The sequence below is a fragment of the Bos taurus genome, chromosome 20, assembly GCF_002263795.3.
Source record: "Bos taurus isolate L1 Dominette 01449 registration number 42190680 breed Hereford chromosome 20, ARS-UCD2.0, whole genome shotgun sequence".
NCBI lineage: Eukaryota > Metazoa > Chordata > Mammalia > Artiodactyla > Bovidae > Bos > Bos taurus.
The window spans coordinates 23,720,544-23,747,557 of NC_037347.1; the positions used below are offsets into that span (position 1 = coordinate 23,720,544).

Here is a 27,014-nt window from a genome sequence, read left to right on the forward strand (position 1 = left end):
GTACTGGAGTGGGGTGCCATTGCCTTCTCCAATTTGATGCTTTAATACTGAGTAAAATTGAATAGTCACATGTGACTTATGTCAGATAGGCCTATCACTTTTATGCATAAAGTGGCTTGGCTAAAACTGACTCCATATAATGTAGCAACAGCTTTATATAGAAATGTATTAAAATCATTGTAAAAATAATTCAAAGAATGTATGACAGGGTTTTCACTGCTCACGAAATAAGTTGTCAGTCTGGGTGCTTCAAGGATATAAGATGAATTAACATTAGTTTTTGTTGTATTTTATTTAAAATAAGCTTGGTTGGGATCATCTGTGTTCCTTCACCATTTATTACTTTTATCCTTGTCTTTGTACACTTTAGAGGCGAGATACTCTGTAGGACAGTCTGATCGCTTTTGTTCTCCAAGTAGTAGCTCACTTGGCAGAGCAGCTCTCAGCGAAACTGTTAATCAGGAAGAGGAGTTTGGGGGTGGGGGGGTGTGTAGTGGGGAAGAGGTTTGTAGGAAATTTATAGCATACACATCGAAGATACTTTGATTACCATTGAAAAAATATTTTTCATATATATGTTATCCGTATAATAACAGGTTGTGTACTGTAAAATAGAAAAGGTTTTGTTTTTCAGTCTCCATGTGATAACTTTCCCCAGAGCCACTGTTAACAGTTTGTGTATCCTTTCTGTCATTTTCTATGTAGTTTTATATTAAATGTGAAATACAGTTTTATGTGGTTTACATAAATGACCCTTTAAAATACTCTTGTTGGTTTACATAGTTACTTTTTAGCTGATCTGTGTTCAGAAAATTAGTGATAGGATTGTTCTCTTGGGTCCTTGAGTCGCCAGCAGTGTTGTAGCAGACATCTTTGTGCTCCTGCTGTTTCTCTAGGATGCCGCGATGGCTTGAGGTAGAATTACTGGGTCAAGAAATATGCTGCTTTTATATATAGATAGATACATTTAGATAGATGTTGCCAGACCCCTCTCCAACAAGTGTGAGCTTTTTCAATTCAATATAAAAGTACTCATTTTACCTTCATAACCCACTTGAATGGCAAAGTATCTTAGGTGTGAATTTTTTTAAGATAATAACTTGATATCTCATTGCTTAAGCATTTATTAAAAGTTACTGGTTGGAAAAAACCCTTTAGAAATAAAATACTGGGGAAATTGGTCATTAAGAGTCCATTCCTTCTATGTGTATTTGGTTGGGACATAGCTTAACTGTTTTACAGGATCAGTCCATGTTTAAAGGTTATCGCTGAAGGGAAATTTAACATGTCCTTCAAGCTAAGCATGTCCATAATATGTTGTTATGTAAACTGTATAATCAGGAAATACTATTTGGAGAAAATGCCTCATTTTGCAATTTGACTTACTTTTATTTGAGCTTTAGAACATACAAAGCACATATTAGTATTTGCTTAAGATGATTATTTACACATAAACAATATTTATTTTATCACAGATCATGTAAGTGTCACTTTACTTCACACGTGTTGCCTTGTATAAGCAGGGAGTCCTGTTTCTTCTGATGGGTGCTCACTGCCTGGAGATGGCAGGATTAATGCTGCTGCTGGCTTGCCTGCCATTTACGGGAGTGGAATCATGGCATGGTGGGAAAGAGTTGGGAAGATTCAGATTTAAATCTCAAAGTGATATGACTTTTGAGTTAGTTGTTGAACTTCTGGTAGGTTCAGTTTTCTCTGTGTGTAAAATAGTTTGATAGTTCCTGTTATCGGTGTTTTTGTAGAGTGGAAATACTGTGTATTAATAAGTACCTGAACATAGATGGTACTCAATGGCTTGTAACCATTAACAGTCTTTGAGAATCTTTCATCTTTCGAATGCTTTAGGAATTGATTTCAGGATGATTTTTGGAGAAAAAAGGAAGTTCTCCTAATTTGCAATGGAGTCACTTTGGCATACTCAGTGAACTGGTAGAATAGTAATAATTGGCAACTTCTGTGAATGCTGGCCACTTTATAATTAAAAACAAATAAATTAATTTTTAGAAATTAAATTAACATATTATAATATTTATATTAATATATAATTAATATTAATATAACATCACTATTATTAATAAATAATAATTATATTAATGATATAATTTAATTTTGTAAATTAAATTTTATAATGTTTATAAATTAAAACAAACTGTTGCCAAACTGTTGTCTCTCCTAGTAGAGCAGTTTATTTTAGATAACATTTTATTAGTTCTAAGTCTTGTTTTAAAAACAAAGATTTTAAAAAAGATTGCTTCTATTTCTGGCAACATGTAGGATTAGAAATGCTTACTGATACAACTCAACTAAACACATGCATGTGTTCAGTCATGTCCAGTTCTTTGTGGCCGCCTGTAGTCCACCAGGCTTCTCTGTCCATGGGATTTTCCAGGCAAGAATACTGGAGTGGGTTGCCATTTCCTCTTCTAGGGGATATTCCCAACCCGGGGATCAAACCTACGTCTCTTGTGTCTCCTGCTTTGCAAGCGGATTCTTTAACACTAGTGCCACCCGGGAAGCCCGCCACTAAACATGTAGATGATATGTCACAGTATACATATGCACGTGTTTGCTTTATATACTAAAAATATATAAATTTAAAACACATAGAAATCTTTTAAATAAATAGCTGAGCTGGTGGAAGAGTAAAGGAATTTTTATAAGGCTGGAGTCAGTTAATGCTTTAGATGTGAAGTGTGCTCTGAAAGTACTTGCCAATTCCTGGTCACCTAAAGCCTGAATTGTGACAGTCTCTGAACATGGCACAGGAGATAAAGGCTGAGCAGTGAAGAAAGACAGATAATATAAGGATTATATATAATATAATATACTGTGGATAATATAAGGATTCCCAAAGGGAAACATCCTCCCAGAAGAAACCCATCAAGAAGAATCCTTAACCATAATACCACACTCATACTCTTCTGGAGTCAGAATTCGTACTATCTGTGTGGCTTAGAGAAAAAAATTGAAGTGGACTGATAGTGAATCTAGCAGAGGAGAACACATATATCTGGAAGAATGCTCTTTCAGCCAATACTTTTAAGAGTCCTCAGATTGAGAGTCCCAAGAATATGAGCTCTTATCTAATATGAGAGTCAGCAGAAAAACAAACTATATAAACAAACTGTATTAGAGTTTATCTCAAAGATTCAGATACTAGAATTACTCTATAGGAAATAAATCAACATATCTGCTGTATAGGAGCAAGTAAGATTGAGAATATGATGCAGGATGATGAGAACCAAAATTCACCAGATTTGCAGATGATCCAAAAAGACCTATAAATGATACACACATAGTAATTTGAATGAAAAAACAGATTAACCGACTAGACACAGTAAAGGGAGGGAAGATAAACCTGAAGAGACCAAGATTAAAAATAGAAAAGTTTAAGAGATATGGAGGGACAGAATGGAAATGTCTAAGATGTTGAATCGCAATCTTGGAAAATAGGATGGAGGATACATAATTCAAAGGTGTAATAACTGAGACTGATCTAGAATTGGTGACGTGTACAAATCCTCAGACATAGGAAGCCAACGAATACTAAATCAGGTAAATCAAAGGAAATTCATACTTATAAACATGATAGCAAAACTGCAGAATATTGAAGACTTTGGCAGTAGAGGAAGCAATTACAGAGAAAAGACACATAACCCAGAAAGGCAGCTCATATTTTAAAGCAAAAGTAGAAGCCAGAAGATAGTATGATATACTCAAAGGGATAAGGAAAAAAAGTCATCAGCCTAGATATTCTGTAGTTAGGTATCATCATTCAAGCGTAATGCAAACGCAAAAAATTTTCAAACTGAAAGCATAACCAAAGTTGTAATTGTTTTGTGACTTAGGAAGAAGAGAGGAAGAAAGTCAGGTGGTAGGGGAAGAGCCATGAGATGATGAGGAGATTCTTTGTGAGTTAGTCTTCCCATGAGCCCCAGAATATTTAGTAAATTCCATTAAAAAATTAAGAAGCACCTTGTGTGAGTTGATTGCTTCTGATGACTGATAAAAGCTGGATTTGGTTGTCTTTGCATTTTATAAGGCTGAACACTGATGTCACTGTTGAAATACAGAGATGGAATAGTGGTGAATTGAGGAGTAGGAACTCAGACCCTGTGGGCGCGGGGTGGGTGGATGGCTGTGAATGAACGCTCTTAAGGCTATGATATTGAGGTTTAGACCAAGTTTAATGAGCTCTCCCAGGAGAAAGGGATGACCTGGCTGACGTATATAGGAAAAAAATCATCTTAAATTTGCCATTTGAAATAGAATCCCATTCACAGTAAGTTACGTAGTCAAGACTAATCTACTTGCTCATTGTTTAGTAGACCAGGCCACAGAGCTGATGAAAACAGCTGCATTTCAGAATATATTCTTATCTCTGTAAATTTTCTTTTTGAAAAGTCTTTCCTAAACTTTGATGGAGAACTAGGTAATTTCATCAGATTGGCTATATTAAAGTGAGTCTAAGATTGGTTAAAACCTCAAGAACAAAGCAGGTTCTTAGACCAGGGACAGAATTTCAGCTGAGGTCACTATGATGAAAACAGTGTACATTTTGACTACTCTTTGGATTTTATTAAAGTGCCCATATAATTATTTGTTCATTTGTGAATTATGGACATAATAAGATGCTGTATCTCCTAGGGACTTAACCAATTAGTTTTGTATGAAATATGAAAATAATTGATCTCTTGACAGCCAAGTGGTTGGGAAGGCTAAAAGTGATTTATATTCTTTGTTTTATGTATATTAAACCCAGAATAATTATCAAGTTTGATTACATAAATCTTAGTTGGCATGTGTTTTAGGAGTCTTTTCTCCTTTATGTATTGGGGAAAACAAATTCCTTTTGAACCAAGTAGGGCATAATAAGTAAAATACTTCAGAACCTGTTCCTTGTGATTTTATTCTTAAGTGCAATAAAATTAAATTTTGTAAGCATTCTGTCATTTTTAGGTAGAAAGATGATACCTAGATGTTTATAGAATATAATGTTGAAAGACATGGTTAATCTGGTACAGGACTATCAGTGCACAATTTAAAAATAAATGTCAAGCAAAAGCATTTAATCTTGTGGGAAATCTAAGGCAAGATGCTAAAGTATCACTTTAAAATTATTATTTTTTAAAGTACTCAACTTGTGAGTGTTCCAAAGAAAGTATTTATTACTGCTATTCAGGGACACACCCTTCAAGTGGAAAATAAAACTTAAATTATGGTCATGTAAGTTTTTATGTGAGAAACTCAGGCCATTTATGCTGGTATAGCTTGTCACGTTTTCCTTTAGAAATGCTTGGCAAATTTGTCAGTGACTCACTACGCGTCCTGAAAGTATCAATAAAATGATATCATGTAGCAATCAGACCTCAGACCCTCCTCAGTTCAGTTCAGTCGCTCAGTCTCAGTCGTGTCTGACTCTTTGCAACGCCATGAATCGCAGCACGCCAGGCCTCCCTGTCCATCACCAACTCCCGGAGTTCACTCAAACTCACGATTATCAAGTCGGTGATGCCATCCAGCCATCTCATCCTCTGTCGTCCCCTTCTCCTCCTGCCCCCAATCCCTCCCAGCATCAGAGTCTTTTCCAATGAGTCAACTCTTTACATGAGGTGGCCAAAGTATTGGAGTTTCAGCTTTAGCATCATTCCTTCCAAAGAACACCCAGGACTGATCTCCTCTAGAATGGACTGGTTGGATCTCCTTGCAGTCCAAGGGACTCTCAAGAGTCTTCTCCAACGCCACAGTTCAAAAGCATCAATTCTTCGGCAATCAGCTTTCTTCACAGTCCAACTCTCACATCCATACATGACTACTGGAAAAACTATAGCCTTGACTAGATGGACCTTTGTTGGCAAAGTAATGTCTCTGCTTTTGAATATGCTATCTAGGTTGGTCATAACTTTCCAAGGAGTAAGCATCTTTTAATTTCATGGCTGCAGTCACCATCTGCAGTGATTTTGGAGCCCCCAAAAATAAAGTCTGACACTGTTTCCACTGTTTCCCCATTTATTTCCCATGAAGTGATGGGGCCAGATGCCATGATCTTCGTTTTCTGAATGTTGAGCTTTAAGCCAACTTTCTCACTCTCCTCTTTCACTTTCATCAAGAGGCTTTTTAGTTCCTCTTCACTTTCTGCCATAAGGGTGGTGTCATCTGCATATCTGAGGTTATTGGTATTTCTCCTGGCAATCTTGATTCCAGCTTGTGCTTCTTCCAGCCCAGCATTTCTCATGATGCACTCTGCATATAAGTTAAATAAGCAAGGTGACAATATACAGCCTTGACGTACTCCTTTTCCTATTTGGAACCAGTCTGTTGTTCCATGTCCAGTTCTAACTGTTGCTTCCTGACCTGCATACAGGTTTCTCAAGAGGCAGGTCAGGTGGTCTGGTATTCCCATCTTTCAGAATTTTCCACGTTTTATTGTAATCCACACAAGACCCTCCTAGGACTCATTTAAAGTTCCTGTTTAACTGTCCTCCCGCCCCACCCTCAAAGGTAAGGGGAGGGAGCTATATACAATGGGAAGGTGAGATTTATGAAATAAAAAATATTCTCAGTCTCTAGGAGGAAAGATTAATGTTTCTCTTCTTTCTCTTCTAGACTCTCCTTTTATTCGGGCCACTCTTCATTCTCCATGTACTGCATGATGTTCGTGGCAGTAAGTACTTTGGGTCTGTTGGTGGTGGGTTATGTGTGCGGGCACTTCATATATTCGGGTTTGGTGTTTTCTCCTGTGCGAATGCCTCTGACATTCTCATTGGCCTAACTGCCCAAGTCAACTGGAAGCCACTGCTTGTTGCACTAAGTTCAGAAGAGGAATGGATGGCTGCCTGTACTCTGCCAAGGCCAGTTAAAATTGTTTGAAATGACTTTGTCCTTCATCTAGAAGCAGCAGACAGGTGCATTGTATAGCAAGCTGCAAATTGGCAACCTTCAGGATAAGAGGGAATCTTTACTCTTGAAGCAGACAAGTGGTCAAAGCTACTTGTCACTTTTCTGACAGTGGTAGAATCCTAAACAGATCAGGTCTGCAAGTCTGGTGCTAAGAATTAGGTGACATGTCCCCTTACTCTGGGCCATGTTTTCTGAAGAGGTTTTCTGGAATATACAGACAGCTCCTGTGTCATCTCAGCAGGTCACTGCTCTGAAATCAAGCCAAGGTGGTGCTGCTGCTCCTTGTAGCCTCTCCCTGAGCCGGAGTCCTGGCCTCATTTGCACAGTGTGGGTGCTGAGTGGCCTGGCTTTCCCTGCATGGGGGGCTGCTGGGGTGAGGAATTGTGATTATTGGATGTGATGGCAGCTCTGTTGCTCTCATCTGAGCAAGTCTTATTTTCCTTCCACTTGGGGAAACATTGCCCAGACTGCTTTCCATGGACTAGAAAGGTTTCAGCTTCAGGAGCTTGTCATCAGTACAGCCTGCAGGAGCAATTTTAGTTGCACTTGTATTATACAAAGTCAGCAGTGAAGAGTTAGAGAAGACTGGCACCCATATTTTGCATATAAAACTAGAGATGAATGTGTATCGAGAGCAATTAGTGGAAGACCAGGCTTTAGGGCACTACAAGGGGTTTTCAAAGGTCAATTTAACTGACTTATTTTTATCAATCCTCTGTCTCTTTATGTATAAAATTATCAAAATTTGGTGGGAAAAGGAGATCTCTATCCTTACAGATCAGCTGTAATTTTTCTTTGTAAGTGGACTTTTATATAGTTGTGCTGTGTAAATTTGCTGTTGTCTGGCTGTTTTCAGTTACCCTTTCCCGTAAGATCACAAGTACTGTATAATAATTAAATCTATGATGTGGAAAGATTCATGATGTGTATTGTTAAGATTCCCCGCTGGAAGTTGGTTGGTTTCATTTAGGAAGAATTTAGTATCAGTTTTACCAGAATCTTACTTTTATTTGAAAAAACCAAACTCCAGAAATTAAAAGCATAAAATTTATAACATGTAAAAATTACAGATGTGTTACATAAAATTCAAATCTACAACTTCAAAACCTTTTCAATAATGCTAATTTTTGGCTTCTTCAACATCTCTGGAAATTGCAAGGCTTTCCTCATGTGTTAATTTTGTGAGGAAGAAACTGTAGCAATTCAACAAAATTCAGAACTTCCTTTTTAAAAAATACCCAAATGTTTTTGAAATTGTGCCATGGGAAATGTGACTTACTTGATGGCGAAAGTGAAAGTCGCTCAGTCATGTCCGACCCTTTGTGACCCCATGGACTGTTCAGTCCATGGAATTCTTTAGGCCACTGGAGTGGGTAGCCTTTCCCTTCTCCAGGGGATCTTCCCAACCCAGGGATTGAACCCAACCTTCCAGCACTGCAGGCAGATTCTTTACCAGCTGAGCCACAAGGGAAGCCCAAGAATATTGGAGTGGGTAGCCTATCCCTTTTCCAGGGGATCTTCCCAATCCAGGAATCGAACTAGGGTCTCTTGCATTGTAGGCAGATTCTTTACCAACTGAGCTATCAGGGAAGAGCTATTTGATGGTAGTAACAACAAATACTGTTCAGTTCATTTATCTTACTAGGAAAAGCTACCATTTTTCCTAAAGGGAGCCACCATTTTTTTTTTTTCTCTCTCTTTTTAAATAGGGCGTGGGACCAGGGGGAGAAGGGAAAGGCTGGAGCTATTAACATATCCTGAGAACTTTCCCTAAAGCAGAGTTTGTGACTACAGTGACTGGCTTTTGAATGTTTGTATGCCCCAGCGCCAGACACCACCAGGGCTGCTTTTGTGGTTTGTTATTCACTCGTGTGTCATTATCTTTAAGTCCTTCTTCATGAGAGAGACCTAAGAATCTGAGGTTGGTTGATACTGAAGATGATTTGCTTTTACACTACTCTGTTTTGTCTTTCTGATAGCCCCCATGACACAGAAGAGGGATGACTGCCACCCCTTTCACAAATGGGGAAATAGGGGCCTTGGGAGGAGCTGCTAAGGTCTATAAGCTCTCTGGGAATCTCTTGTTAATCAGGCTCCCTTGCTTTGTTGATTTCTTGAGCTGAACCCTAGTCCAGTTATTTTGAAGGTCAGGTGATACAGATCTCTGAAAGTAAGATGTAACATGTAACTTCAACCCACTCTTTAATTTCAAAGAATATTCTCAGATGTATCATACTCTAGACCTTAAAATTATTTTTGCTCTTCTTTGCTCCTTTGACCTTAAAATATCTGAATATTTGCTCAAACAGAAACATTTAATGAGCTTTTTTTGTGAAATATGAAATTAATGTATGGAGGATAAAACTAGAGAGGGCCTTGATGGCTAGCCTTCCCCGTGGACACTCAGGAACAAATGAAGAGGCAAATTAAAGATATATGCAGAGTGCAAATTCGGAGAAGGCAATGGCACCCCACTCCAGTACTCTTGCCTGGAAAATCCCATGGACGGAGGAGCCTGGTAGGCTGCAGTCCATGGGGTCGCAAAGAGTCGGACACGACTGAGCGACTTCACTTTCACGCATTGGAGAAGGAAATGGCAACCCACTCCAGTGTTCTTGCCTGGAGAATCCCCTGGGACAGGGGAGGCTGGTGGGCTGCCGTCTATGGGGTTGCACAGAGTCGGACACGACTGAATCGACTTAGCAGCAGCAGCAGCAACAGCAGAGGGCAAATTACCTCAACTCTAGTTTGGTAATTGGATCTGTATGAGCCATTTAGATTTACAGGTATAATGCAACAACAAATTCTATCATAGACCAAGAACTCTGGAGAAGCAGGCAGGCTACAGCAGCCACGCACGGGTTTCACCGACTCTGAGCAGTGGAAATACTGACTTGATGTAGATGTAGGCTCTAGCTTTTATTTCAGCCCCTGAATACATGGATGTCTCCTTGCTTTCCAGCTTTCATATTTATATACATCACTTAACCACTACCTACCCTCCTGCCCCCTGCCACACACACATTCCTTAGGCAATGACTCATCTTGTTCTCCTAGGCATCTTGGCATCATGGGTCAGTCCCAGATTTGGAAGATGTAGTCATTTAAATCCTGAGGATAGTCTTTGATAGCCAAAACTTCCCTGTCAATTCCTGATACCCAGAAATTAACTTCTAGTTAAAAATGTCCCTTAAAATACCTGACCATCGTTCTTCTCTAGCACACCCTACAGTGCTAGGAGTTAGCCCCCTGAAAAACACCTAGGTTGGTAGGAGCAAAGGGCAGGGCTTCTTTCCATATAGTCAATTGATGTGCAGTTGACTCTTAACTTCCCTTGACTTTTGCCAAATGCCAGATTCCAAATTTACTTGATTGTTCAGGAAAACAGGCATGGGCTGAAACCGTACTTTTTTCAGTACAGTAAGGAATATACAGTTTTCCCCAGCACTGTCATAGGGAGACTGTCACCCTAGATTGCTTATATCACTGCTGTTATAGAAGCTTGTTTGTAAATTACTACGGTTATTTATATCACTGCTGTTATGAACTTTCTGTATAAATTACTCCAGTGGGAACCGAAGTACCTCTCAGTGTGTTATGTTTCAGCTTGGTTTCCCTCCCTGTCAGACTGCCTCACATCTGGGCCTTGCCCCCCGCTGTGCTCAGGTAGTGCTTACCCGCCCAATTTAAGGAGGGATTTGAGGTTTAACTTTAGGAATTTTGTGAATCCTAAAGAAAACTAAGGCATGCCTTTCAGTGCTCTTCTGGCCAGGTCTCTCATCACATGAAGGTGGAACAACAGTGTACTTGGCATGGTCTTAGGCCAAGGTGTATTTCTTTGTGTTGAGCATGCTGTTGTTAGTCTAGTTCAGGGGTTGGCAAATTTTTTGTTACAGGTCATGTAATATTTAGGCTCTGTAAACCAGGTGCAATCTCAGCTGCATTTTTTTTTTTTCAAATCAGTCAGTTCAGTCACTCAGTTGTGTCTGACTCTTTGCCACCCCATGGGCAGGAGCACGCCAGGCCTCCCTGTCCATCACCAACTCCTGGAGCTTGCCCAAACCCATGTCCATCGAGTCGTCGATGCCATCCAACCATCTCATCTTCTGTCATCCTTTCTCCTCCTGCCTTCAATCTTTCCCAGCATCAGGGTCTTTTCAAATGAGTCAGTTCTTTGCATCAGGTGGCCAAAGTATTGGGGGTTTCAGCTTCAGCATCAGGCCTTCCAGTGAATATTCAGGACTGATGATCTCCTTTAGGGTGGACTGATTGGATCTCCTTGCAGTCCAAAGGACTCGCAGGAGTCTTCTCCAACACCCCAATTCAAAAGCATCAGTTCTTCGGTGCTCAGCTTTCTTTATAGTCCAACTCTCACATCCATATATGACTACTGGAAAAACTGTAGCTTTGACTAGACAGACCTTTGTTGGCAAAGTAAATGTCCCTGCTTTTTAATATGCTGTCTAGGTTGGTCATAACTTTTCCCCCAAGGAACAAGCATCTTTTAATTTCATGGGTGCAGTCACCATCTGCAGTGATTTTGGAGCCCCTAAAAATTGTCTTTGTTTCCATTGTTTCCCCATCTATTCGCCATGAAGTAATGGGACCAGAGGCCATGATCTTAGTTTTTTCAATGTTGAGTTTTCAACCAGCTTTTTCACTCTCCTCTCTTACTTTCAAGAGGCTCTTTAGTTCTTCTTCACTTTCTGCCATAAGGGTGGTGTTACCTGTATCAGAGGTTATTGGTATTTCTCCTGGCAATCTTGATTCCAGCTTGTGCTTCTTCCAGCCCAGCATTTCACATGATGTACTCTGCATATAAGTTAAATAAGCAGGGTGACAATATACAGCCTTGATGTATTCCTTTCCCAATTTGGAACCAGTCTGTTGTTCCACGTCCAGTTCTAACTGTTGCTTCTTGACCTTTCACACTGTCCGTGGGGTTCTCAAGGCAAGAATACTGAGGTGGTTTGCTATTCCCTGCTCCAGTGGACCACGTTTTCTCAGAACTCTCCACCATGATCCATCCATCTTGGGTGGCCCTACGCAGCATGGCTCATAGTTTCATTGAGTTAGACAAGACTGTGGTCCATATGATCACATTTCAAATAACTGTTTAAAAATGTGAAAATAATCCCTTGACTCTAGTTGAAATTTGGGTGGAGGGACCCTCTTATTTTAAGAGTAAAATATAGGAATACCTCGTTTTATTGTGCTTCACTTTATCATGTAAATTGAAGGTTTGTGGCAACCCTGCAGGGAAGTCTATTGGAGCCATTTTTCCAACAGCATTTGCTCACTTTGTGTCTCTGTGTCACATTTTGGTAATTCTCAAAATATTTCAGACTTTTTCATTACTGTTCTATTTGTTATGGTCATTTGTGGTCTTTCATATTAGTGTTGCAAAAGAATTGCAACTTACTTGAAGGCTCAGATGATTGTTAGTACTTTTTAGTAATAATATATTTTTAAATTAAGGTATGTACTTTTTTTTAGACAAAATGCCACTGCACATTAATGGACTATACAGCATAGTGTAAACATAACTTGTATATACATTGGGAAACCAGAAAATTCATGAGACTTGCGCTACTATGATATTCACTTTATTGCAGTGGTCTGAAACCAAAGCCACATCTCCAGGTATGGCTTAATACAGATGTGCCTGTAGTAAGAGACTTTATGAGGCAACAGCATTTAGGAGTTACATGTTACAGTCAATTGAGGAAAGGCAGAAACAAACTGGCTTCAAAAAATACCTTATTCAGCAGTTTAATTGAATTTTTAAAATGAGATTGTATAACTAGATCCTTTAATGGAGGATACTGGTCGAGTCATAAGGTCTCTTCTAACTAGTTTCTGCTGACTGAACTAGGCTCTGCACACGCAGTGGCTGTACCAGATTGGCTCTGAGCTCTTGATTGACTCCGTCTTAGCCACTGGACCACCAGGGAAGTCCCCCCAAGACAGTTTTAACCAGCTCACACAGTGGGGCTGCTGACCGGTTGTGGGAAGGGATCCTGCCTACATTCCTTAGCCACCTGGTGGTGCTTGTGGTGGGTTAGTTGCCAAATTGTGTCTGATCCTTCCGACTCCACGGACTGCAGTCTGCCAGGCTCCTCTGCCCATGAGATTTCCCAGGCAAAAATACTGGGTTGCCATTTCCTTCTCCAGGGGATCTTCCCAACTCAGGGATGGAACCCCATCTCTTGTGTCTCCTGCATTGCAGATTCTTTACCAACTGAGCCATCAGGGAAGTCACCTGGAGCCCAGAACAAAGATCTGACCAAATCTTGACCCAAAGGCATTTCACCAGGGAACTTTGACTGCTATTTGTTTCAACATGTCACTTAAGAAAAACAGCATCAGAAATACCACTGATGACAGCAGTAGTAGGGTATCAACCTGCCACAGAAGGCATGACAGCAGGTTTAATTCTGATTATTAGAGTTAGGATTCCAAAGAAAACAAGGTTTTGTTGTTGTTGTTTAGCTGCGAAATCGTTTCCAATTCTTCATGGCCATGGACTGTAGCCCTCCAGGCTCCTCTCCATGGGATTTTCCAGGCAAGAGTGGAGTGGACACCATCTCCTTCTCCAGGTAGCCCGTTTTCAGCCTGCCTTTTTATGTCAACAAGTCTTCCTTTGCTGTCTGGAGTTTTGTGGGTTGCTCTGCTGACAGAACTGGTAGCTGCATGTTTCATCCTCTGTCCCTCTGCTGTCCTGCCATGGGGCTTCCTGAACCTGCAGTATCACAGTGTGAAGCCTCTGCTTCTGGGGAGCACCTTAGTGAAGTGCTGCAGGTTGCTTTTGTCCTGCCAGAAGCTTGTCTTTTATTTCTAGTTGTGACCTTTCTACTTCACCAGGAAGTTGAATTTCCACTTGTCTCCCTGGCCACCTGGTTTTTTCCAGTGTGGCTGCCACTCTTCTCCATTTTCTATTAAATGGCTCGTTCTTGTCTAACCATAGCTTTTGTTTGCCAGCAGCCCATCATGTATCTGTTAGGTACCGTTTCTACAACTTGTGAAAACTAAACAGTTCCTTCATAAATAAACCCGAGAGCAGATGCAGCCCAGCAGATTTCCGGGCCAAGTCTGCTGCAGGTCATACTGTGTGCCCTCTCACAGTCAGGGCTATGTGGTGCCCTTCGGTTTGTCTGTGGATTGGCAGTTTCCCCCACTGGGGAAATTTGAAAATTGTAGATGCTGCCACTGAGCCAGCCAGTCTGGTACCATACACAGACTGGATATGGAGTTCTGGAAGTTCTAAATCTTAAGATATAAGCAATTGAATGCTTTCCTTCTTGTAGTACATATGTGATTAACATATGCGTGTATAGGGAGAAGGGGAAGAGTGGAGGTTGCAAAGGCAACAAAGGTTACAAAGCCTTTTTATTCTCAACTCTGGCATTAAAGCATGAGCAGTCCCCCTATCTAGTTCTGATATAGCAGTGCTGAGATATATCAGATATTCAGTTTCTCGGAGACAGAGAAAGATGGAGGAATAGAGACTTGTTTTTAAAGGAACATACATGCTTTCCTCTCCCCTGTCAAAAGACAAGGAGTAGAATAGAAAAAGATATATAAATCCACAAAGTCAAAGAATGGAAAAGGAGACAATAAGCAAGAGGTAAAGATTTTGGAAAGCGTTAAATGAGTGGTAGGAGGAAGCTGAATCTCTAGTGCCTCTCGAGGGTGGGAGCTTAAAAGATCTGCACGAGGGTGGGAGCTTAAAAGATCTGCACTGTGGAACCTGAGAAAGGCTTAGGAAGTGGAGCCCCCAGAAAGTCAGCATTGTACGCTTTCTTGGACCTGCTTATGTAGGACAGACTTTCGGCTGGCAACACAGGAGGTCAGTTGTCAAGGTCTGGAGTTCAGGGCATGTCAACCATGCAACTCAGGTGACCCAAGTTTCAACAAAGTCAGTGTGTTTACCTCTTGAGGGTCTACTGAAACCAAAGTCCTCACAGGGAAGAGCAGGGCTAGAGGTGGTGCCTGGCTTTTGCTACATCAAGTGCCTTGGACCCAGAGATAACAAAACAGGCAAACAGGAAGCCCATTCAATTAGCCAGTCTCACTCAAGAGCTGAGAATTGTTCTGTAACAAGAGCCTTTACTCAAGCCATGGCCATTAGTTCCCACAAGAGATGAACACAGACTCTTATTTAATTAGGTACTTAGAGGCGGAAGATCTCACCTAGAGTATACTGCAGTGTGTTTGGTTATTGATCCATAAGCGAATGTTATTTTCACAGGGATGTTGAGGAAGAGATTGGGGCAAAATAATACTTACTTAACATATGTGTGTGGGCTACCTAAAGTCAAAGTCAGAATTCTTTGGAAGAAACAGAGGGATTTTAGAATCCTAATTGAGGAAGAACCTTGAAAGTCCTGAGTTTCCTTTATGTTGGAAGTATAAAATAAATCCCTAAGTCCATTTGAGAGTTGTTTTTTAACTGTGTTCCTAGCAGGGATGGGTGCAGTTCTCCCTAATACGTCTGCATTCGTGTCAAGTATTTGTAATTCCTAAGTACATGTTTTTATAGTCTAAATAGCTGATGCCTTTAACCATCATCTGGAAAGATAGCTTAACAGGAACTAGAAGAGAGACAACTAAACTTTTGGATAATAACATATAAAACTTGGCTCCTAGTTAAAGAATTGTTTTCCTTAAAATGAACAAAAAATTTCCAGGTAGAACTAATGAGGTGAATCTTATCTGGCACGGCTGTGGTACCTAACTGGCTTCAGCCTAGCACATGCTAAGTAACTTTGCCCCATCTAGAACCAAGTATCTAGCCACCTCCAGAATCTTGAGACAAGCCTCTTACTCTGTACTTGTTTATAGCTTCAACAGCAGCAAACCAAAAAGGGGAGAGGAGCTCTGCAGAAAGCCAAAAGCACTTCAGCCTATTAATTAGTTCAACTCAGTTAAACAACTGGTATGCTCTTTTAGGATTAGATGTTTATACTATAAAGTACTTGATAAAGTTAGACCACCTCTGTGTCTTTGCCAGGTGCTAAGAACTGAACATGCACAGCAGTGCCCAGAGAACTAGGAATGGACTTATCTATCTACTTTAAATAGGCAGGGTCAGTGGGCACAGCCACATAAATTGTTTTCTGCAGACTGCATTTAAGTAAGTGCTGTGATTCATGGGGTCGCGAAGAGTCGGACACGACTGAGTGACTGATCTGATCTGATAAGCCATAAATTATTGAACAGAGTTTTTAAAATGAATATTAAGAATTATATTATTAGATAGAAGTTAGGGGAAAAAAAGACCATATTTGCTGAAAGGTGTTCATAGGAAACTATTCCAAATTTGTTCTTTATTACAGTCTTTGGGGATGCACCAAAGTCAAGGGCAGGCTGACACAGCAAAGGGGAGATTCTCAGGTCTGATAGTGTATGGAAAAATCATAGAACTTTAAAGGGTACAGGTGCTATTGAAAGAATACTTTTACTGGATCAGGACTAAACTACAGACTGTATTATTTACTTAGGCAGATTATTGTATTTACTTATGAATACTTATTTAGTCTCAGTCACTCATGTTAAATAATTTGAGGCTAGAGAACTCTCAGGTAAATTGTTTGGGTGAATTAAGCAAACTTAGTTCCTAAACAGGCTGGGCAGAAAATACAGTAGCCTGGCCCAGGGTAAGGCAACCTGTGCTCAGAGCAGTAGCAGTTGATCCCAAGACTGAATTAATGACCACTGTAACTCAAAATGGAAGGGAAGGAGCAGCCCCTGAAATCCTAGGTTATACACACAGAGACGCTTACCTTGTTTATAATTTGGAGAGTGGTCTAACTAGAGCACTAGACAGGTAATAAATTCTTGTAAACTGTTACTAGGGCAATGTGTATTTTCGTTTTATTTTGGGACTAATTTTTAGGTATTCATGAGTACAAGAATGCTTGCCTAAAGCCTTCTTCCATATATAACACTGATTAATGATCATTAATACTTAATGCTATCATTTAAAACATCAATCTTTTAGAAATGTGATATTTAATATAAAATATAGTCTTCGGTTGGTATACTAAACTTTTTTTCCCCCTATCTTTTCTATTAGCTTTACCTTCAAGCCAGAATGAAGGGAGACTGGGCAAGACTTTTACGCCCTACACTGCAATTTGGTCTTGTTGCTGCATCCATTTATGTGGGCCTTTCTCGAGTTTCTGATTACAAACACCACTGGAGTGATGTGTTGACTGGACTCATTCAAGGAGCTCTGGTTGCAATATTAGTTGTAAGTATCCATGGTAGCAGCCTACATCTTGAAATTGACAAACACTTGGACAAATAAGTAGAAAAAAAGGTTCCAATGAGAAAACTATGTTAAGGCAGAGAATGTGGCTCAATAATTGCTACTGAGTAAGGACCCCAATGTTATTAAAAGTCATTTTAGGACAGACAGGAAATAATACCTAGGTTATTTACTTTCTGCAGAAGTTGTTAAAAAATTTTACTAAGTTTTTTTTTTTTTTAAATAGTAAAAAGCCCTGGGTATACAGTTTTCTTTTTGGTATAAATTGAAAATAATTTACATGAAGAACGACACTTTTTTTTTTCATTAAGGGCTGGCTGGCAGAGTGAAGCTTTTTGCCCAAGACATAACAAAGCAACTCTCAGAATGTCTTTAACAAAAATGCCTGTTAGCTACTAATTTGTTGTTGCTGCTCAGTCACTGAGTCATGTCCGTCTCTCTGTGACCCCATGGACTCTAGCCTGCCAGGCTCTTCTTGTCCATGGGATTTCCCAGGCAAGAATAGTGGCCTGAGTAGCTACTGCCTTCTTCATGGGCCCTTCCTGACCCAGAGAGTGGACCTGCATCTCTTGCTTTGCAGGCAGGTTCTTTACCACTGAGCCACCGGGAAGCCCAGCCACTAATTTATTAGTACCCTTAACTTTTACCCTGTAATGCATATCCTTTTATTTTTTGAACACTGCTTATTGCAATTTTTGTTATGGTTTTTCAACTTATTTAAAATTTTATCATTTGATACTCTGCCCCATTCTAAATGTTATCTGTTCTACATAGGCTGTATATGTATCAGATTTCTTCAAAAAGAGAAGTTCTCCTTTTAAAGAAAGAAAAGAGGAGGATTCTCATACAACTCTACACGAAACACCAACGACGGGGAATCACTATCGAAACAGTCACCAGCCTTGAAGGTGGCACAGTGCCCAGATGAAGCTGGCCTGCTTTCTAAAGAAAAATGATTGCAACCAGAAGGCAAGAAGATGCGTCTTTCTTCCCGGTGTACAAGCCTTTAAGGGACTGCTGCTACTGTACCTCCTGGATGCCTACTTTACCTGTGTGTATATAGTTACAGTTAACACAACGGTTATCTAATAGCTCTAAGTTCATTTTAAAAAATTTCAACGGCCTTTCACTAAACAATGCCCCACCTGTACATTGTTTTATTAAAAAATGTAACGCTTATGTACAAATGTGTATGTAATATGCTTTCTTAGAATGATGCTTGATTTAAATATAATACATATTAAAATGTTTCAGGACAACTGTCTTGAGATGGGAAAACCAAATCAATACTTATAGGCATTTGTAGTTGATTGTAATCAGACAGGTGGAGACCAATTTATAATTCCACATTCCTTAGCTGACTGTTTATAAGTAGAGGCTGGCAGCAAACACAATATCTCTCTTGATTTTGGTGATTCCTAAGGGAAAAGAAAATATGATGTAAATTTTCAAGACCACAAAGAATGTAATGCCCATCCACTGGGGTTTTTTAACAACTCACATTAAATTGGGGAGAAGGCAATTCGGAAAATACAAAACCTTGCTGGTCTGAAAGACACCTAGAGGAGGAGTTCATAGCCATTTCTGAGAAACGGGAAACTTCGAAACCAGACCCCTGTTCTTATGAATCCTGACTCTACAGTACCCCATGTGTGGCGGGGCTAGGGGTGTCCAAAATTATTTTTAAAGACTTGGAAAGAATAAGCTGTCAAAAGAAGTTAGTTACCCCAAAGCATGAATTTTCAGCCTACAATGGAAGGCACTATATTTCAGTTACCATGTGAAATTCTTTCTGGGCTAAGGCAGGACAAACTGTTCGAAAGTTTACAAAACTAGACTTAAACCCACAGTGATTCAATAGGTCTGCTCTATTTAACAATGTTGATAACGTAAGCCAGTTTCTGCAAACTTCTTAGAACACTAAGTAGATAGCAAAATCAGTAGGTTTGACTGTGGTCAACCAACTCAGAGCAGCACCGTGTCTCTATTCTTGGTGCTTTCAGTCCTTTTTCTCGGCCAGCAGACAGATGGCGTGAAGTTATGTGCAAGCGCGTGTGCCTCCCCGGCACTACCGCCATGATGTAGCCAGCCTTTCCCGAGTTGGTCTTCCTGCTTCCACCGAGCTAATCGACAGACTTGCCTACAATGCACCAGCAAGAACTGCCTGGTGAAACCCATGCCCGAGCACGCCACTCCTGTGCTCAAAACCTCTGATCACCTCAGAGGAAAAAGCTGAGTGCTAGGGCCTACAGGACCATTCTTTTCTTCTTCCAACCCCTGCTGTTCGATTCATTGTTCACTGTGCTCCAGCCACACAGGCCTGTTGCTCCAGTACATCAAGTATATATGGAGGGGCTCTAGGCCATCATATCCATCTCTCAATTCTCTGTTGTCTCTTCCTTCGTTTGTATCACTACCTGATGTATTTTAATTGTTGACTTGTTTACTGTCCACCCCCTGCACTAGAATGTGAGCGCCATGAAGGCAGGGGTTTGTCTCTTTTTTGTTCACTGCTGTATTCCCTGGTGCTTAAACCAATGCCTGGCACACAATAAGTGCACAATAAATATTTTGAGATTTTATCTATATTCATTTACAAACTGTTTCCAACACACACTGATATTTTCTTTGAATGCTACTAGGTGGCCTGCCATGGCAATCCAGTGAAGAATATCTGGAAATGTTCTCCTAGGTTGTGGTCAAGAGGTCAAATCTCAACAGGATTTGCAAAAATTACTAGAAAAACCTTATGGGCTGGATACTGACCTTCTGCAAATTTATTTTCCAGCTCAGTGTTTCCAATGGCTTTTGCTGCTTGACACATTTGTCGAAGTAGTTCTTCCAGGCGCCTCATACAACGAATTATGCTGCCTGGACAGAAAAGCAAACAAATCACTTGTAAAGTGTAAATAATCAGGAAAAGCAGAACTTTTGTTAAGACACAAGGAAGGCGAACATGGGATGATTAACCAACAGTCCTCTGAGGAACTTGTACTGCAGTAAATCAGTAGTAAACTTGACTAGTGACTGCTAGGCACCAGGAAGGCCACAAGGATGAAGAGTTTAATTCCCGTCTTTGCCTAATGGTAGAGAGAGGCGTGAATTTATTATAATGTGTTGATACTTGCTCTTACAGAAGTACACAAAATGCCCTGGGAACAGAGGACAGAACAACATGGGTGAAGGGCAGCAAAGGTGACATATGATTTGGGTCCTTTATGCATAAGGTCACTGTCAGGCCGTGACAAGGCAAGACCACCAAGGCAATGCAGAAATGCCCAACAGACCACAGTGGGCCCTGGGCGTGGCCTACCACGGCCTCTGGATACTACCCTCTGAAGAGAACGCAATGGAGAATGTTTAAGGAAGGGAATAACAGAAGCAGATTTTCATTTTAAAGGTGCAATCGATCATTCTTCTGGACCTTAAACAGGCTCTTTCAGCAATAATTTCCTCACACAGTGTATCCTCAATGAAGCATAGAAGAGGCGATCAGTCCCTTCCCATTTGGATTTGACTCCCCGAGACAAGTGTTTGCATCAAAGGTGAAGTTGTAAACACACTTGCACTTCCGTCAGGCTTGCACGAGGAGGAGCCTCTGGATTCTTTCTCTAAGTACTACCTAAGTTGAAAACTCTTGGATTTTAGTTTTAATGCCTGAAATACAGAGGAGTATCAGTTCTCTCTGGTATGCAAGCTGTGACCTCACACTTCAGGTTCTTATTTAACTCCTTGTAACACTGCTACTGCTACATCGCTTCAGTCGTGTCCGACTCTGTGCGACCCCATAGACGGCAGCCCACCAGGCTCCCCTGTCCCTGGGATTCTCCAGGCAAGAACACTGGAGTGGGTTGCCATTTCCTTCTCCAATGCATGAAAGTGAAAAGTGAAAGTGAAGTTGCTCAGTCGTGTCTGACTCTTAACGGCCCCATGGACGGCAGCCCACCAGGCTCCTCCATCCATGTGATTTTCCAGGCAAGAGAACTGGAATGGGGTGCCAGTGCCTTGTAACACTGGAATAATTTATTAACATGTATCTTGTAAAACACTCATTGTACTGTGTTCAGGGCTCTTTTTACCTTTTAATGCCCTCCACATTATGGTCCAATGTGCCCAAGGGAGAAAAACAATGGAGATTTAACTCCTAAAGCTCTTGCTCTTAAACACGGTATGTTATGCTGGTAACTGGAGAAGATGTGGATGAGAAATACAAACTACCAAAGTGGCAGCAGAAAGGATGGGATTCAAAACGAAGAGGGTGCAGAAGAGTGGAAGGCGGCCCTGGAATCGAGAGCGACTTCCACCGAAGAGGAGAGAGTAAGGGACAAGAGATATGCACATGAGTTTCTAGCTTAAGACAGCCTACTGGCACCTGCCTGTCCTCTGAAGCAGAAGTGATCATCCACAAAGCTGGCACAAGTGAGGAAGGTGTGCAAGGAGAGCAGTGAGGATCTGGAATCGCCTGTAAGACGAGCCTCAGAGCCAGAGACCACAGTCTCTGGAGAGGAAGACGAGGGATTACGATTCAGATGTGCCATCTACTGCCTGAGGGACTGTATTAGCGAGCTAGGGAAACACTATAAACTAAATGAGGCAGAATGTTCCAAGTGTCAGATACCCAGCTGGTGCACAACAATCTCCTCCTCCTCTGCTGGGGCTACATCTATTACTAGGAAAGTTTAATGTGATCCTGAGGTTACAGACTATGGCTTCTGAAGACACCAAATGATACAATTTTTGTCCAGGAGAACTCTGCTACTGAAGTACAGGATTAGAGAATGAATTACTAGACTGATCCACCTGGAGGTACATATAATGGTAGACAGAAACACAAGAATCTCAGTTGCATCCTAATTCTCTTTACATGACTAGAAAGAGAACTGTGGCTCAGAAGGGAAGTTCTAAGCAGTAGTGGGGCCCCTTCATAGCAGGTCTCCAAGAGAATGAGGAAGCATACCTACCTGGGCATTTACTTTCTGTTACTGAGACAACTGATTCTAACACCAATAAGCTATATTAAGATTTTGAAAATTAACTGAACAAATGAAAAACAGGCTTGCTGCTGCTTTTACTAGTAACCTTTAACAACAACAACAAAAATGATTTCACAAAAGATGTTCCCAAGTAGGAGGAGACTATGTCATTGGCTACTTCCAACATCCTACCACCATCTTAACAAACAAGAAACCCTAGAGGGGTTAATGACTTTCAGGTTCACCCTTTAGAGCAATGGCTTCCCTTTTAAACTGTGAGGCTAAGAGTTCCTGGAAGAAGAATCTCGGACCTTCAACCACTTTACAAATACAGGTAAGAGTATTAGCCTATTCCCTAAGAACAGGAAGCTGCCAGGTTGGCCACTAGCCACTGTGGGGTCAGAAGGTGGCATCCCCTAGACCCACTGGTAAATTCATGACTTGATAAATGGACAGCACCTACTTTTATCTCTTCCCCTGGATGTGTGTTTCAGCTCTTACTGCCCTTTACTGGCACCCCAGTGCAGGCACAAGCAACATAATAACAAGGGCTGCAGTCCTGTGGGCAGGTGAGGAGCCTATCCCTGACCCCCTGCATCCCAGGAGGAAGAGTGCTCCTCTACTGCCCCCAAATCTAATACCATTCATTCAAATGCCAATAGGAGCCCTGGTGAGTCTGTTTCAGCCCTGATTCAAACATAAGGTTCTGGATGGTCTGATATTTCTGTACCAGGATAATCATTTGTGGACCCTAAGTTTTAGCTTTAAAGATACTATTTCATGAAGTTCAGTCATTAGCACGTCACTCATTTTTGCTGTAACATTTTTTACTTAAGTGAAAGTTACTCACTTCTAGGCCACAATTATAAAAAACAGCTGTTACAAAAACAAAACAATGCTATTAATTCTACCTAGATGCTATTACTGGATCAACAAAAAGTTGATCACCCACACATATTACAGACACCTCAAACTCAACAGTTTCACAAAGTGAATTCATTCTTTTCCTTTCAAATCTTCTCTATTAACCTGTGAAAATCTTCAAGTTTACTCACCTATAAAGTGGAGATAATAATAATTCTTAAACCTAAATGGGGTTATTATGAGAAATGAATGAAATAATGTATGCAGGGTGCTTAGTAAGTGGCAGTAATACAATAGGAACTCAATAAATGCTGGCTCTATTTGTTATTTCTGTTCTCAGTGCAAAGAATGCTGAGCTCTAGTACTGCTTTGCATTGAAAGAGGAAATCCAATCGCAATAGCACTGGGTGTCTAAAGGGTCGGGGGGCTGGAACGGAGAACGTAAAGAACATCAGATTACCCGTGCAACTAGACAGTAAATGTGTGTTTTGCCAACACTTCTATTTGAAGAAAATAAAATTAGGTAATGGTTAAAAATGTAAATATACAGCACTTCAAAAAGCAAAGAATGGATTCCGCAGGCCATTTGGAACTGAAATGGAGCCCTTCATAAATGTTTGCTGTGCAGGCTGCCAGTCAGCTGCCTGTGCTCACAAATATTGTTTTGACTGAATTCAAATGTGTCCCAGGAAACATAGATAACCTGATATTGTTTACGTATTTCTGCAAATTGAAAAACTCATGTTAATAGTGGAGAAGGCAATGGCACTCCATTCCTTTACTCTTGCCTGGAGAATCCCAGGGATGGAGGAGCCTGGTGGGCTGCCGTCTATGGGGCCACACAGAGTCGGACACGACTGAAGCGACTTAGCAGCAGCAGCAGCAGCAACAGCATGTTAACAGCCAGAATCTGCAAAAGCTATCAGAGACCAAACATATGAAGTAAATATATATTTACTTCAGATATAGCCAGATATAGCTCACGCCAACTCAATTTCTGGAAAACTGAGTTCTGACAGTTTCAGATGAGATGAGAACAATTAAGAAGTGAGGCCAGGAGACACAGGGTTGCACATACAATGGCTGTGGCAGTCGGCCTCAGTCTTGTCAAGAAATCACCTTGTGTGCACACACACCGTTCACAGCTGCATGCAGCATAAGGGCTATTTATTCCTGATGGAGACTCATGAAGACTCCTGGAAAGAGGTGAATCTCCCAGTACACTTCCTACCTACTACAGTTCTCCGTAATCCAAGGCTTCTCCTTACTCCCAGTTTTAGAAATCTTTCTGCCTCATCAATTATGACCACCTAGATTAAGTGTAAGACAAGAGATAAAAGGCCATCACCCTTCCTCCCAGGCTATCTGAAGCTGACCAGAAACAAAAACACACACTAACAACCAAATGGTTTATTACGAACCTTTTTTCTGGTTTTGCCCGAGTGGAAAGTAAAACTGAATCCTTAATAGTAATGAAACTGTAGTAAAATACACACAAAATCTACCACTTTAAAGCATGTGCCCCAGCGTCACTACCCCTTTTTTATACTTAGGTTTATATCACCATTCTGGAAGAATGCACACTTAGATAATAATTCACATGGCATAAAATTCACCCTTTGGGGACTTCCCTTGTAGTCAAGGGACATGGTTGGATCCCTGGTGGGGGAACTAAGATCACATATGCTGTAGAGCAACTAAGTTCATGAGCTGCAACTACTGAGCCCCAGGGTTATAACAAAGCCCCAACACCACGACTACCGAGCCCCAACACCACGACTACCGAGCCCCAGCGCCACGACTACCGAGCCCCAGCGCCACGACTACTGAGTCCCAGGGCCACGACTACAGAGTCTAAGCGCCACAACTCAGAATCCATATGCTGCAATGAGAGATCCCCCCGCCCCACTCAACAAAGACCCCCGAGTGTCCATAGCTAAGATCCGGTAGAGTCAATACAAACACAAATTCACCCTTTTAAATAAGTGCACAAATTCAGTGGTTTTTAGTATATTCAGAGTTGTACAACCATAACCACTATTTAATTTTAGAATCTTTTTATCAAACCCAAAAGAAACCCAAGTCCATTAAGCAGTCACACCCACCACCAGTCCATGGTAACCACAAATCTACTTCTGTCTCTCTATAGCTTTGCCTATTCTGGACATTTCACATAAATGAAATTATCCAGTAGGTGGCTTCTGTGTCTGCCTCCTTTCACTTAGAAGCTTAAAGTGTTTCAAGTTCATATACTATCACGAATCAGTCCTTCACTCCTTTTTCTAGCTGAGTACTGTTCCACTGTATGAATAAAACACAATTTAACTATCCACCCGATTGAAGGACATTTGAGCACACAAGCGTGAGGGCAGTTTTACAAACATCAGGCTCATGTGGTTCTTGAACAAAACATTCTAGTTGAGGATAGAAGAAATCAACACATTTCTTTACCTGGAGAGGTATTTATTTCTACCTCCAACTTGCTGGCATTCCCAAAAGTGGTTCCTCCAGTTCATGCCCTAAATCTGATATAATACCTCCTATCTAAGTGGTTACTGAGGCCTGAGATTAGAATCATAAATACACTTTCCTGCAATCATTTACCATATTAGATCCCAGCTCAGGCTGAAAACATTCTGGGAGGGCAGAGACTATTGCCTGTACTGCACGCAGCACAATTCCTGGTCCCACTAGGGTCTCAGTTAATTATTCATCAAAAGAGTAAGAATCAGGTGCTAATTCTTAAGTCATTTAGTACTAAAATTGTGCCAAAAGTTAAATAGAGAAAAGATACATACTAATAAAATGCTACTCTATTAGCAAATGTAAAAAAAACAACCCAGCTGGAAAATCCCTTATGACACTGATGTATCCTCTCCTAGGGAAGGGTAAAGCTATGCTAGTTGAAAGACACATGAAAAGAACTTGTGGCGGGGCAGAGAGTGGGAAGGCACAAAAGAGCATTTGCTTAGAAACCCCTGACAGACGTCAGCACTGCAGCGAGCAGTTTCCCATGATGATCTGTCACAGCAGCTTTCCTGACGGCATGTGCTTAAAGGAAAGCAAATCCGTCCTACACAGGGAAGAGCACCGTACCGCGTTTGTACAGGCAAATAAATAGTACCCACCATTCAAGGTTAACTAGCTCCAGCTAATGTTTGAAAAGTTCTTAAAACTACCTCTGAGGCTCATGACATGATTGGACACTTGACCGCAGCACACTGAAAAGTTCCAATGTAGTCATTTTCTGCCTATAAAAGTAAAGACACACTATACTAGGGGTAGAGCTGTGATTATAGTACTTTTCCAATTATATCAAGCATGTGCCGTAACAAGACGAGGAGAGAATGGCTATTCTGAAGTGGATAAAGTAAACACCACCACAGTTTTTTTTAAAAAAAAGGTTGTGGCAAGGAGACACAGTATGCCAGAGAAAGGAAATAATATCCTAATATCCCAAGGTTCTCAGTATTTTTTTTTTTGCTGTTTAATTACATATTTTATGAGCCAATATATAGTCTATTCTAGTTTTAGAAAGAAAAGGTAGAGCTGACATAATGGTGCCATGAAAACTGTGTTGATATTAGACCCAATTTCAATTTATAGTTATGAATCCCTTAATTTTCAACCTTAGATTTCATGAGCAAACTGTGACATCAAAACAGCCCCAAGGAATTGAAAAGAGGTAAAAATATTGATTTCAGGAATTGCTCATATGTGGGGGAAAACATCAACTCATAGGTGGCAGAAATACAAACTACCTTCAATTTTAACACTTTACAATTTATCTTCCATACCGTGATAACTTTCCCACTTAAGTACAAAGAATAGAAAAATAATCTATAAAGATAATTTTACAAGGCTTCCTCTATTTCTAGGTCTACTGTTCCTTCATTTCTCTTAAACAAATAAACCACACAATGCACCACTACTGTTTCATGCCGCTGTGCCTACCTTCTCAGAGAAGCAGATATACAAATATGAGC

The 27,014-nt window shown here is 40.7% G+C and overlaps 2 protein-coding genes across 4 annotated transcripts in view; one reads left to right on the forward strand and one right to left on the reverse strand.

The window, feature by feature from the left end:
* The window catches only part of PLPP1 (phospholipid phosphatase 1), a 103,962-nt gene extending 84,189 nt beyond the window's left edge, over nucleotides 1–19,773 (forward strand). Inside the window, exons 4-6 of one of the 2 annotated variants that reach the window (NM_001080329.2) lie at nucleotides 6,625–6,682; nucleotides 16,997–17,173; nucleotides 17,966–18,374. In NM_001080329.2, the coding sequence (NP_001073798.1) occupies nucleotides 6,625–6,682; nucleotides 16,997–17,173; nucleotides 17,966–18,097 (367 nt within the window). In that variant the 3' untranslated portion in view covers nucleotides 18,098–18,374. Of the gene's footprint in view, nucleotides 1–6,624; nucleotides 6,683–16,996; nucleotides 17,174–17,965 lie in introns of both variants that reach the window. The other variant, XM_024981405.2, reaches the window with a different exon arrangement.
* The window catches only part of MTREX (Mtr4 exosome RNA helicase), a 91,241-nt gene continuing 82,542 nt past the window's right edge, over nucleotides 18,316–27,014 (reverse strand). For both annotated transcript variants that reach the window (NM_001099012.1, XM_059878727.1), the window contains 2 exon segments: nucleotides 18,316–18,609; nucleotides 19,958–20,062. In NM_001099012.1, coding sequence (NP_001092482.1) covers nucleotides 18,557–18,609; nucleotides 19,958–20,062 — 158 coding nt within the window. In that variant the 3' untranslated portion in view covers nucleotides 18,316–18,556.